We start from the raw sequence: 14,434 nt of genomic DNA on the forward strand, positions 1-14,434 counted from the left end.
AGAATGAACGACACATCCAGTTTTCTTATTGATATAAATTAGAAGAGTGACAATCGTGTCGTATAAGATGTATCAAAACTTAGTCTCTGTTGGTTAAGAATTTGGTTGAAAACAGAATATTATTTTACGGAAGTATTCCACATTTCACCGAATAGATTCCGTCAAACATGTAGAGATTGTGGTTTCATAATTTCTTCTCTTTCCACTTTTCAGATGTCTGCACCAGTTAACCTGACAAATGGACTGTTGAGTCAGTTCTCTGAGCAGGAGAAGATTCGACATGAACTTCGTCTTAGACATTACATAGAAAGGGTAAGTCTTAAATCCTCTAAAATATTAGTTAAATGTTGATTATTCTCATCCTGAGTAGGCCTATATGAAGAAAGAACAATCTTCTATGTTAAGCTTGAATCCTTTGAAAATCTCACTGTTAACAATTTTTAAAAAAGAATTTTGAACCGGTTTTAAATCACATATCTTTGAAAGTCTTGGTAGCCTCCATTATGATTATTGATTGATTGATGGTTATTTTTCATTTCCACTTCAACAGAATTTGAATGATAATAATAATAAGCAGTTCTTAAAGACGCATGATACCATATAAATAGTCTCTATGCATGTAGAAGAATCGTTTTCTATTGGGATTCTTAAAAAGGCATGTTTTTAACACAGATTTGACTCTGTTGAAATTTGTTATTGATCTTGTATTATGAGGCAGATTGTTCCACAATTTTGGTGTCATTTTCCCAAAAGCTCAATCACCAAAAGTCTTGGACTAAAGCATTTACAATGTAATGCATTGAGGAATTATTGTAACTAAAATCACGTACATTGAATTATACTTTTATTCCTTCCCTGTCATCAGGAGAAGCTGATGTTGGCTGCAGAGCAGGACATTGTGAGAGTCCATGGACGAGCTGCGAGGGCGCTTGTCAACCAGACCATCCCATTCAGTGTGTGTACAGTTCTCAAGGACATGGAGATATACAACATGCCTGATCCTCTGGTAAGACTCATTCACTTTCATTCACCTTCATGAATTGTTTCCCTCAGTATGGTAGTTAATGAGAGTTTTCAGCACGAACAAGTTGACTGGTAGTGTCTATCAAACCCAAAGGACTTTGTTTTTTAGTGGCGACTTGTCATTACCGACAATCTTCATGACAAACTGCTTGGTTATTAAGGTGTGGGATCGTTACAACTTCTGAAAGGATCCAGTAAACTTGGGAAGTTTTGTTTCAGTAAATAGTTGAATTTGTTGGAAAATCTTCAGATGGCCAAATGAAAGCAGAAATATGACATGATGTGGAAAATTTGATGAGGTCAGAGGATATCCAAACTGCATTTACTGAATGATAATTTTGTACTGACATTTCATTGTAGAAGGGGAGGATACAAGGGAATAGCTATTTATTATCATTTACATATTTTCACTTTTTTTCTTTTCAATTCCTTGTAGCCTCTGGAGGAGAAGGGCAATATCAGGCAGAGGTTCAATGGACGTCAGTTTATCTCTTGGTTACAAGACGTGGATGAAAAATATGAAAAACTCAAGGTAAATACCATAATATTTTAGTACAGTGGAGACTCTGCATGAATTAGTGCAGCAATTTTGTGGTCACAGCTCTATTTTGTGGTGCTATTAGTTGATATGTACGAAAAAAAAGTCTGGCCCTTTCAGGGTACTTTAATGATCATAAGGACGATATTTACACCATCATTGGAGAATAATAATTTCTTTTTGTTCCTGGGAATATCTTCCTTACTTGTTAGTCCTTATATATAATAAATATACAATTTTTATAGAGTTAAATAGTTCATAATAGTTATATTTACCATTTTTAATTTCCTTATGTGTATAGGTATTTAGTCAGTGATCAACAATTTTTAGTGAATACATCTGGCAAATTTTTTTTGTGTTTTTGCACTGAGTAATTTTTGTTCACAATTTTTTTTTCCAATTGTCTCCCAAACAGGAGGAGCTTTTACAGCGTCATCAGCATGAGGCAGCTTCACTCTACGCCATTCAGAAACTAGAATGGGAACTCAAGCTTCAAGAACTCAAGCAATGGGATTCCAAGAGCCCTCCTCAGGTCCACTCAAGCCATGTACCCATTGTGGAAGTCAACAGAGACTTTGACCTGTTGCCTGCGTGACGTCCCAATCGCTTCACCCAAACCATTAATGGTCTATGGGCATGTTCGAGGTATCCAGGGCTGCCGATCCCAAGCAGGCTTTATCGTATCGCATCACTAGAATTACTTTTCTCAATATAGGATCATGGGTGGGCCCAACAATGTCACCAGCCACTTGTAACGAGAGGATGGTTCACCGTTGAGGTCTACTGCCATCTTTTCTTTCCAGCTTGACAACACAGTAAACCAATGTGGACATTTCATTATAAACCTAATATCTCATGGGTCACCATAACGAGCATACATTGATTCAAAGATTGTGTGGTTGCATAGTATCCACCAAAACTAATACTTGTTACGGGACTTCATGCAGCAAAATAACTGGATTGACATCATTTGAACCTGGCGCTGTCAGAGACCCATTATTCAAAATTGTTCTGTTTGAGCAAATTGTTTGGCCTCTTCCATCATGACAACTATTTTATTTCTATACCTTTAGGGGTAGTTTGAGCCTGAGGGACTTGTTCCCTTTTGAAGTACCAGGGCCCTGTAACATAAAAAGATACAATCAACTGTACAATGAATTATGTCATTAGTCTATGGCAGTCCATGTACAGAAATTGTAATCAATTGTAAATTTTGATTGTTTAGTTTTATGTTGCACGTTCCTGTTGTACTTAAATCACTGACTGTAGGTAATGTTAAAGCCAAATATTTTGAGGTTGACAATTATAGACTAGCTTCACAAACCTGTCATGAGTTCTTTATATGCCATTGAATTGCGTGTAAATGTAAAAGATGGCGAAGTGTTATCTTTCGTGGAGAATTTAATACCTATATCATGTAATTGTAATAATATAGGATATATAAAGCGCATATATCCACCTTGTGAGGTGCTCAAGGCACTCCTATATTACCCTGGCTAAGCTAGTTTACCGATCCTGGTGCTCACAGCTTTTGAGTAATTACTTCCTGCCAGTACCCATTTACTTCACCTGGGTTGAGTGCAGCACATGGTGGGTAAGTTTCTTGATGAAGGAAAACACACCATGGCTGGGAATTGAACCCGAGTCCCTCAGATTGAAAGACAAGGTCTTAACCACAACGTCCCAATCTATCTAGTGATGTCAGTCAAATTGAGTGGAATGAATTTATACGACCAATCAATGTATAATTGTTATGTTGGGGTTTTTTTCTTTCCTCATCTGGTAAAATGATTATCTCCTAATACTGGACCGAAATGTGCAGAATCTGTCACAGAAATGTAATGTTTTGTGATCAATCTAATTGGATGGTACAGAATAAATAACTGATACCTAAGAAGTATTTTACAGGGATTTCCATTGCTTTTCATCAAATTGTAATCCATTTTCCTTGTAAGGTCAATACTCTAAAACACGCTTTTCTTTAGGATTTCCAAGAAGATAGACTTATGACAGTTTTGTGAAAGACCATTGTGTTGGATGTCTACAAACATTGTCACATCTAAATTTATTGTTGTCAGTTGATGAATGAGAGGCTATATCTGTTTCCCGATCCCTCCCTATATCATTCTTCATACATTTATTTTAAGTGTAATATTTTCTGCTCAGTCCCATTAGTGCATTTTTATTCATGAATATGGTTAAGAATATCAAGCAGCTGACTTTAGATTTAAAAAAAATAAGGTATGTTTGTAATGATACAACTCTTGTATATTTTGGGGGCATTGTTTGAGATATATTCATTTGTTTATCGCCATACAACATGCCCTTTAATGCAATATCTGCATCAGTTTTTACTAATAGTGTGGAAATATTCACAAGTGTCATGAGATTCTATAAGAAAAGTGATAGAATGTTGTATTAGTATTACGGGAGTCAAGGACCAACAGAGGTCAGAGTTTTATAGGTAACTGTATCGTTGGTCTATTGAACAATAGTTACTCCGACCACACATGGACAAAACCTGTTTGTCTCTCTTGAGTGGTAATGTTACGTCGATTACAACATATATGCTGGCTATGTCTAAAATGTTTGATTATGAAACTACCAAAAGATCCTACCCCGCTTGGATTAAACTGCTTTATGCAATTCAAATTTGTATTATGCACACATGAAGACAGAAGTTCCGCACAGGACCTGTCAGATACGCAGTAATTATCTGGTCTTAAATTTTAATTCTTATCAATGTACAGAGTTGCTAATTTTCCGGATTTTTCCGGAATTCCGGATTTTTTCCTTTGCTGAAAAATATTCCGGAAAAAAAATCGATTGTCAAAGTGAAATCCGTAAAAAATTTCCCCTCCAAATCTTGTCACGGAGTTCGCTACGGAGAGCGCAATTTCAATTTTGGATGGCCAATTTGCGCAGACGGAAAATTATTAGCGTTGTGCGCAGCATGAAGTTTAGCTGGTACTGTACTTGCACGGTACGCGCGAGCAATACATTGTAGCAGTTGCAAACGCGGCCCTATACCCTGCAGGGATACGGGTGTCAGCGCTATCCCAGTCGGGCGATCGCCCGGTAGAACCGCTCGAAGCACGGCCCGGTGTGGCTGCAATTGCCTGCTGCTGCGTGAGTGATTGGTTGTCTGCCGCGGGATTTCAGCTGAAAACCTATTTGCTACCATGAAATATGTGTTCTCTGGTGCGTATTCATCAATTCATATGTGTGAACTATCCATCATTTTGATAGAAATTGTGATTTATGGATTTTCAATAGTATAGGATTGTCTTGTTGATGAGTACAGTGAGTGAAAAAGGGCACCCCAGCTGCTACATACACCCGTCCCGAGTCGCACCCATTGGCCGCAGCATATTAACCCGCAGCAGGTTAACCCGTACCGTAATGAGTACGGGTTACATGATTTTTTTTTTTTGAGCACCTTTCTTGCCTATGATATGAAGTTTATTATGTCATTAATTATTTGTTATGTACTACTGTAGATTAATGATTTCAGCCCTCTAAAGAATAAGAAAACGTTCCAGCTTCAGGGGGCTTCGCCCGCGCGCCCTTGACCCCGCCAGGGGCCCTGGGCGGGCCCCTGGACCCCCGGCCTGGGTTTTCAGGATTTTTTTGAGCTATCAGTTAGCATCTCTGAATGTACAAGTTTTGACTTTTACTTTTCTCTGTGTGGTCGACTCTGAGAGCACTGCTTCTAGTTCTAGAGCTCCTTGCAGTTTTGAACGGGTTCTGAGGCCGTGGTGGCTCATTGTAAGTAAGTGTTAAGAAATGAAGACTGGGAGGGATTGGGGCCATTAGCGCATGGATGCATCAAAAGTAGCCTCTTTGACGCAGCCATGGCTAAACGTTTCCATTTTGAAGTTTATTGATTTTGGTTTGTACTCCTGAGAGTGAGGTCAACCATCATTCTGTCAGTACAAAGCCAGCGTTGTAAATATATTATCTCCTGTACATAACGGAACTGAAGCTGTACATATCTTTATTTTTTTCGTCACTATGAAAAATTCTCTCCGGTGTGATGAGCAGTCCGGGTATACCTTATTGGCCTGTGGCTCAATCAAAGAGTCCTCTCTGATTTGTTGGAGAGAGGAGGAGAATGGAGAGCATCTATGCTAATGTGATATCTTGTGTTTCTATATTGTACTGTCTGTCGTGTATTCAGTGATCAGTTAAGTGAGGGTATCCTCTCGGCTTGACATTTCATATAATATTGCCGACTTGTGTATGGCATCAACTATCGTAGCTCATGCGTAAACTACAGAAGTTCAATCTTATCATGAAGTTAGCCCTTTGAGGTCAAATGCAATGTGTATTAAATCCTAAACCAGTGTTATACATCAGTATAGACAATGCTAAACATTAATAGAGTGGTCAGTGTCTATAACTTTCACCTTTCAGTAAGATTAATGTAGTCATTTAGCTGCATTGCGAGTCAACTTTGTGAACATCCATGTTAGAGGCTGCACCATTTACTGTTCTATAGCCATGGTAACCATTCCTAATATCTAGTAAGAATGTTTTATGAAGGTTATCTAACAATATATTCAACATAGTGAAAGATGAAATCCCTCTTTTTTTCATCTTGATCACAAATCAAAAGGTTCCATAATGATAGGGTTTTATAGTGCTACATGGAATGTAATGACCAGATGGTCTCACCTTCAGATTTCCATACATATATATGAAAGGCATTCAGAAATCAGGTAGCAAGATGGCCATAGAAATGCTAGACTGTCCATTTCAGACTGCAAATATACCAATTATTTGAGATTTGAAATATTACATCATTATTTCAAATTAAAATTTGCATTGGAATTTGAAGCGTTGTTGATTTACACACGAGTTTGGATCAATTTGTCAAGTTGGCAGTTTGAATGGCTTGGATAAGATAACTCACTTTAATTTCTAAAAACAAAAGTTGGCATTATTTCAGTAATGTTTGAAATGTTAGTTAATTAGATTACCCTTTTCATTTTTGGCTGACTCAAAATTACCATTTGTTCACTGCGTTTAAAATTAGTTTTAATACCGGTTCATCAATGTTCTGTGTTTTGCTTCAGCAATCACCTTTTGGTATGCGTTCATTAACATGTTGAATTTTCTCTTCTGCAAAAACAAAATTTGAAAGTTTGTTGTTAGTTTTCACCTTGTTACTGAGTTTGACACTATTTGATGTTAAATTTTAAAGTTTATGAGTGAATGATTGTCCTCCGTGTTCCACTAGTATTTTGTCTGTATTGTTTGATATTGCTTTTTGTTCTGAGTCTTGATTTGAAGTTAAAGAATTAAAGAAAATAATAGATAGGGAGGGGGTAACAGCACAGATTAGGATTGTAACTGAAAATGAATTTCAAAGATACCATTATTTAAACAAACTTTGATCAGTAGTAGTACATACCCCTATGGTACCCCTAAATATATAAAGTATCTTTATGTATAAAGAATGATAGATCAAGATTTCAACTGAAAATAAATTTCAAAGATACCATTAACATGCTATTAATAGTTCAGTCGTGCAACTATACCATCCCTCATGATAAATTATAACATATAGGTTCAATTTGATAATTATTAAGACTAGTTTAAAGTACAGATTTTTGGTCATCAGCTTTGAATACAGATTATTTAATTTATTTTCTTTGATTTTACACAGTTACAAATTACAAAGTGTATCAAATACTAAACACAGGAGGGTATTCATTTCAAGCTATTAAACTACAACATCATGCGATATCTCATATCAATCGGAATTTCAGCTCACATTGTACACAGTTGTCATCTGTTAATTAAATGGATTATTTTATGCCACTCTAGTATAAACACATATGTTCACATGAACTCAGAATTCTCTTGGCTACATACATGAAGACAAAAATGGATTGACCCTATTCATAGTCCTAATCTTTGTTACTTCAATATGTGTACTAGTTCTTTGCACCCATTTGTGCCTTTGTGTGCAGATGTAGTCAATTATCAACAATCAATTAACAAAAAAATCAGTGGTTATATTTGATGTGTATAACAAGTTGACTTGTAAAACCCACTGTATTCTCATCTTACGTAATGTGATTGACAGTGGACACTCTATGGCGGCAGCAAAGTTGATAACAAGTTTCTTGTTGGAAATTTTTCTCATGAATAAAATGTAGAAAAAAGTGATATAATTCTTTCTGCTTTTTTTAATTTGTGTGTGTCTATATGTTTTTTTTATTTATTTATTTTTTTTTTGGGGGGGGTTAATCGCCTCGAGATTAGAAAGAAGGGAGAAGAAAACGAGATGGTCTGAGGGAGGGGTGGATGAGTTGGATGGCAGAGATGGGGCAAAAAGATGATGGGTGAGAAGGGGAAAGGGAAAGAGAAAGAGGGGTGGCAGAGAGAAAGAATAGATGGGGGGGGGTAGAAGGAGGTATGGGTAGGAGAAAAGAGTGGAAATTGGACATTCAAATCTTATAATGGCCAAATCAAGAGCAACAAATGAGTGATATTTATATTGAAAAGAGTGTAAATTGGAAATACAAATCTTATAATGGCCAAGCCAAGAACAACAAATGAATGAGATTGATCAATGAAACAGTGAAAATTCAAATAAAATCAAACGGAACTAAGGGAAATTAATAAAACAATGTTTGATCAGCAAATCTGACCTTTAATGAAACCATGGAAGCAATTATTTATGCATAAAAATAAGATGTCATAATAACATTAACTTTAATTTTTCTTATTTACATAATTTTTCATAAAAATGTTAACTTATGTACCCCTGGAAGTTAAACCAAGGAATAACTCTAGGTAATGCATAATGTCATCTTGGGTGGAACTCCCCCTTTTTTAGAGCTCTCAAAAATAAAATATTTGACTTTTATATAGAAAAATATAAAACAAATGTAATATAAGAATGAATTTTGTAAATGACAGACTATAATCAAATTATACATCACAATCCTCTAGAACATGCAATTTCATTATAAGTATAATTTTTAATATCATCTTGTATTCTTTATAGAAACTAAACTATTATTTACATACTTTAACTAATATATTTGCTATACTTGATTTCAAAAGACATCCAAACATAACTTATTGATGCTTTATAAAAATTTTGTTTGGCTTAATATTTTATGGACTGGATGAATATGGAGAGCTAGCTTGAATGTCTGTATAATTCAACCATATAATGCAGATGAGATGTGTCCTGTCAAAATAATTATTGTCCACCATAATTGAAACAGCCATTGTACTTTGATACATTTCTATTGTTCCAAATGAAAGAAAATGGACATCTACTTTATTTGGGTCTCCTTGTTCAAGCCGTTTCTAAGCCATTCCTCACAAAATGCATAGTTTCATGAAAACTGGCCCTCTTGTATAAAATGTTTAATAAAATCACGTGGAATCAGGTTGGGCTCGATTACAAGGTAAGTGATCAATTATGTAATTGATTACATATTTTTAGTAAATTTTTTGTATTTGAAATTTTGAAAGGAAAAGTAATTGTAATTGTAATTGAAAAAAATGTAATTGACTTCAATTACTGTCACTTACTTTTAATTACATTTAATTACTTTACAATAAACTTACCTAAGTTATGATTTAATTTCACATACATACATACAATATACATATATATATATATATATATATATATATATATATATATGATGAGGTTCAGGACCCAATTCATAAAAAATGATTGTGATAATTTGGGAAACCCCTATTCTGATTGCTGAGCCCTGATAGTTACCATAATGACGTGACATTATCATAATTGCCAGTTTTAATGACATACAGGCCCAATGTCACGTGGCAGCCCTTTATAATATGATTATGTACATCGTTACTATGTCACCTGTGCATATGACATAGCAGCAGTATTAATTCAAAACAGAACTCCCAAAACAAACTAGAATTATTTTGACTTGCACGTGATGATTATGCAATATCTTTAGAGAATACGACATCTCCGATGTTGCTAAATACGTTGTCCTCATCTATAAATGGAGGCATATCATAACAAAATATGATTTTTTTTTCTTAAATTATCATTACATGACTCTGTTCAGTATGATTATCTGATCGCTTCAACGATTAATTAATTGATTTGCAAATCGGCCTAATTTATTTCAGTTTCAGTTGTTAGAATAAACCCTTATGCCATTTCGTCGGCAGTATCAACTTTCTGTTCGTAAACTTCTACCGTGACGTCTGTGCCATCAACAAGCTTTCTATTGTCCGTGTTTGTTGCTGCCTCCTGGCCCGACGATGCACCAAGCACTGCTTTGTCATACGATGGTGGCTCATCGGCAACCATTGCGTTCTCCGCTTCTTGGCTGCCCTTTGCCCCCGCTGTGGTTCTCAGTGATGTTTTCTTGTTACCGTTTTCGACGTCGTTGTCGCGATGGTCCGGGGAGAGTGGCTCCTTGTCTTCGGCTCTCTGCGGGAGTTTTAATTTACCAGACGCAGCGATGATAAGGCCGTAGAGGACGACGACGACGACGAAGAATCCAAGAACTCCGATCGAGATCCAAAGGCCTGTGAAATTGAAGATGACTTCGCCTTCAGCTTCCATTGTCGTCAGTGCTGTATTTCAAACAAATTATGAAAAGAATAATAGGAATCATTTGGAATATGCCTATACAAAAGAAATGTAATTTTATAAAACATCCTTGATTAAGTGTAAAACAATATTAATAAAATATAATTTAGGTCTACAAAAGGAAAAAAAGCCGGGGAAATAATTTTACTTATAGTTTTCATTTATAAATAAATCTCTGTTGTCAAGACATTCAAGGGATGGTCCGGGCTGAAAATATTTATATCCTAATACATAGAGTAAAAAGCCGAAAATCTTATCAAAATCGGATTACAGATAATATTGAAGTTATTGAAGTTTTAAGTTTAGCAATATTTTATGTAAACAGTCGTCATGAATATTTATTAGGTGGGCTGATGATATCACATCTCCACTTTCCATTTTCTATGACAATACATAAAATCAGATTTTTTTCATTATTTCATGCTTATGTGAATAATATGTCTCCCTTATAATGAAATAAGTTGCAGCAATAAATATATAATGCACTAAATCAACTGTCAGTCCAATTTTTCTAGTTCTTGGAGGAAAAAAAATTAATAAACCTAATTTCATATAATAAAATACTAAAGAACAAGTGGAGATGTGACATCATCAGCCCACCTAATGAATATTCATGACTACTGTTTTCACAAAATATTGCTTAACTTTCAAATTCATTAACTTTGTTATTTGTTATCCGATTTTTGATGAAATTATCGGCATTTTAGTGACTTCTACTCTATTTATTAAGCTAATCATACTTTCAACCCGGACATCCCTTTAATAGTTTATGAATATGTTTTGAGCTACCATTGCATAATCATTCTTCATGATCGTTAATGAAATAATAGAAGATGCAGCTTTGGTATTAGCAGAGTGCTATTCTGTCAGAATAAAGCACGTATAATAGAACACTTCATTGTTATTACACCCCCGTCCCCCCTTTCCTTCTTTATTCAGGGAGGGGAGGGGAACCAAAATAATGTGGCCTCTTGCTCGTCAAAATGCTTCGATAACAAAGGAAACCCAAAAGTCAAGTTGAATAGTTCTCAGCATTTATATTTCCTATTCCCATAAAACTTCGGCATTATTTTGGAGATAACTGTAATTTGGTTTTCCGGCAGGCACGACACATCCGTGAACTTCATTACTTGTCAATCCTCATTACATACTTTTAACAAAAAGGTAAATGGTGGTATGAATTGTGTTTTAGTAATTACGACCTCCATAACTTGGGAAATGGGCCTATATGTGAAATGAATCATATCAAAAGCTTATACTCGAAAAGTACCACTAAACTAATGAAAATCATTCTTACTTGTCATCATAGCTTCTGTTGAAATGTTCGTCGTCATCGTGATTGTTTCGGGATCTTTATCAAAAGAGGAAATAAAAGAAATTCAAACTCATTGAAAATACATCGAAAACAGGGGCGTCGATCTATTTTTCAGATTGGGGGGGCGAAAATCATCAACTTTCCAAAGGCAAAACGGCAAAGGCAATATATTTATACATACATACATATATGCATATATATATATATATATATATATATATATATATATATATATATATATATATATATATATATATATATATATATATATATATATATATATATATATATGTATATATGACTCATGAGATAGAGACACATATTTCAGCAACAAATTAATGCGAGCGCGAAGCGCGAGCTGAAATTTTTTGATATACTGACCTGATAACAGAAAAAAGATGCCTGTTTAGGACTGTTTGTAGTAATTCATGAGAATACATGTCTCACTACACAGATAATGCGAGTGTCAAGACCGAGCTGAGACCTGAAGGCTTGATAGTCTAAGCATTTTTGGTACCAATGATTAAGATGGGTATCTAAAAACCAAACAATGGATGCGAGCGCGAAGCGTGAGCTGAAAATTTTGATATTTCGATCTGAAAATATTGAGTTTTTAATAAAGAACAAGATAAATAAAATAAGATCCAACAAAAGATTATTGCAAATCGAAGCGGGAATTCTTTTGGGGTTTAAAACTGAAAACGGGTCATTCTGTTCATCTATTTAATCATGAAAAATAAGGATTTTGCTATAGAAATGATGCGAGCGCGAAGCGCGAGCTGAAAATTTTTATATATTCCAATCTGAAAATCGGACATTTTAAGCACGATTTTAAATAAAGAATGAGTTGTGTATCTCAGTCTCGCTTGCTGATTTCTGTGTAACATTACAATCTTATTTTATTTTTTGCACATACGGAATTATTGGGGGGGCAAAACGATATGTTTGCCCCCCCAATATTTTCATTGGTGGGGCGATCGCCCCCCCTGCCCCCCCCATGATCGACGCCTCTGATCGAAAATGTAATAAAACAATCATTTTGCCCCCTGAAAATGTTCTCTCTTTTTTTTTTTTGGGGGGGGGGTCAGGACCCCACTCACTGCGTACAGCAATGAAAGAATAATATATATATATAGTGATAGCAAGTATTCAACTCTGTAGTTAACAGTAAAAGGTGGTATTAAAACATACATGAGTAAGAAAAAAAAAACGTGCATGGGAAGAATCAACAATCTAATTAATAAAAACTATATATCTCGGAAATGTTTCATTGCCTCCCCCCCCCCCCTCCACACGCACACACCAAAACAACATATCAACTCGCATAAGATTCTAATCAACATGTCTCTTGTATATCAAGTAATGGAAGGTGTAATTATGCCCATAAGTTGGGAGGGGTGTACCCCTATGTGTCTGGGGAGAGAAAATGTTATTGATAGTTTACTACTTAAGAATATATAGTATATAAGAGCAGAAAAATTACAGACTCTATATCTTTACAAAAAGAATCAAGTGCAGGATATATTTATACTTACCCTTCACTATACTGGAACACTGAATAAAAAATTAACTTTTGATTGAACCAAGTCCTGGTGAAGTGTTTGCAGTTCTGTCTGGGCTCTGCTATTTTAGTTTTGCAGACGGGTTCACAAGTTTCCCTTGTTTAAAATAACCTCCTGGTTTATATAATGTTTCACCTCATCATAACCATGAAAACATCATCGAATTGCTTCTGTAAGATAGGCCTATCAGCTTTCAACTATTAAACTAGAATGGCTGACAGCATATTGATTTCAGAGAGTGGAGAGACGTATACAAGACTGCACAGAGGTGTATTGCATACCTATTCTGATAACTTCAAAAGTATACTGGAGTTGTATTTATTCATCGATCCGTACACGGGCTGGAGTTTCAATAGAAAAGGTTGAGGTTAGATGGTACAGAGCAAACAACCCATGACATAAAATAACCATAAACTGACGAGATCTGTTGTGCAGGAGAGGAAAAGGGGAAAAAAGTATATGCGATTGACGATAAAGGGTATAATAGCAGAATATTTAGATATTCACTTTTAACTGCTAGCTTTCAGTTGTAAATTCTTACACTGAATTTGTAGTTTTCACTGTTTACATTTCACATTCTAAATTTCACTTTTAAACTTTAACTTTTCACTGTTCACTTGTTTTTACGATTTTTACTTGTACTTTTTAACTTTTCAGTTTTATTTTTTTAATATAATTTTTCACTTTTCCACTTTCCTTTCCCCTTTTCTCTTCCCTTTTCCTTTTAACCCTTCATCTTTCGTATACAGTACCGTATGTCACTTTTTATTAATTTTTTTTAGTTTTCAATTATACCTTTTTTGTTTCCTTTGGATTTTCACTACTCGCTTTTTACCTTCATTTTTGTTTCTCGCAATTCCCTTTGAATCTTACACTTTTTTTTAGTATTTAATGTTCACACTTTATTTTCCTCTTTACCATTTTCATTCTTTTCCTTTCAACTTTTTACTCCCCACTCTTTATTCTTTCATTTTTTTTTCAATTTTCATGTTGCACTCACCCTTCACTTAATTGTGACTTTTCACTTTATATACGTTTCACACTTAACTTTTACTTTTTCACGCTTTACTTTTTGCTTTTCATTAAATACACGTTTTTTTTAATTTTGCCTTTGCTATTTACTGTTGTAATATAATTTTGTACATTTCTGCTCATTTGAGTTGTACCTCACACTTTCCTGTCACCTAACACTTTTTATTTGTAATACTCTTTTTACTTTTACGGCTTCACTTTTATTAATTTGCTTTTATCACTTTTCACTTTATTATTAATCTTTACATTTGAGATAGTATCATTTCCTTCGCTTCTTTGCGCTTTAATCTTCCTTGTCCGAGCTTAAAAAAACCCTTGTGTTTATTTTTTTAATTTTAACTTCTTCCGTTTAT

General features: G+C 34.9%; 2 protein-coding genes across 4 annotated transcripts in view; one reads left to right on the forward strand and one right to left on the reverse strand.

The window, feature by feature from the left end:
- The window catches only part of LOC121407764 (ankyrin repeat domain-containing protein 12-like), a 46,562-nt gene extending 43,707 nt beyond the window's left edge, over positions 1–2,855 (forward strand). For all 3 annotated transcript variants that reach the window (XM_041598960.1, XM_041598959.1, XM_041598961.1), the window contains exons 9-12: positions 214–312; positions 866–1,006; positions 1,460–1,555; positions 1,977–2,855. In XM_041598960.1, coding sequence (XP_041454894.1) covers positions 214–312; positions 866–1,006; positions 1,460–1,555; positions 1,977–2,156 — 516 coding nt within the window. In that variant the 3' untranslated portion in view covers positions 2,157–2,855. The remainder of the gene's footprint in view (positions 1–213; positions 313–865; positions 1,007–1,459; positions 1,556–1,976) is intronic.
- A 6,367-nt stretch (positions 2,856–9,222) lies between these two features.
- On the reverse strand, positions 9,223–13,326 carry LOC121409426. The gene is made up of 3 exons (XM_041601361.1): positions 13,023–13,326; positions 11,470–11,523; positions 9,223–10,156 (listed from the first exon to the last, which is right to left on the reverse strand). Exons 2-3 carry the CDS (start codon positions 11,504–11,506, stop codon positions 9,726–9,728), a joined length of 468 nt encoding a protein of 155 aa, XP_041457295.1. The 5' UTR covers positions 11,507–11,523; positions 13,023–13,326; the 3' UTR covers positions 9,223–9,725.
- Between the last annotated feature and the right edge of the window lie 1,108 nt (positions 13,327–14,434).

This window comes from Lytechinus variegatus, chromosome 2 (genome assembly GCF_018143015.1).
Source record: "Lytechinus variegatus isolate NC3 chromosome 2, Lvar_3.0, whole genome shotgun sequence".
NCBI classification, from domain to species: Eukaryota; Metazoa; Echinodermata; class Echinoidea; order Temnopleuroida; family Toxopneustidae; genus Lytechinus; species Lytechinus variegatus.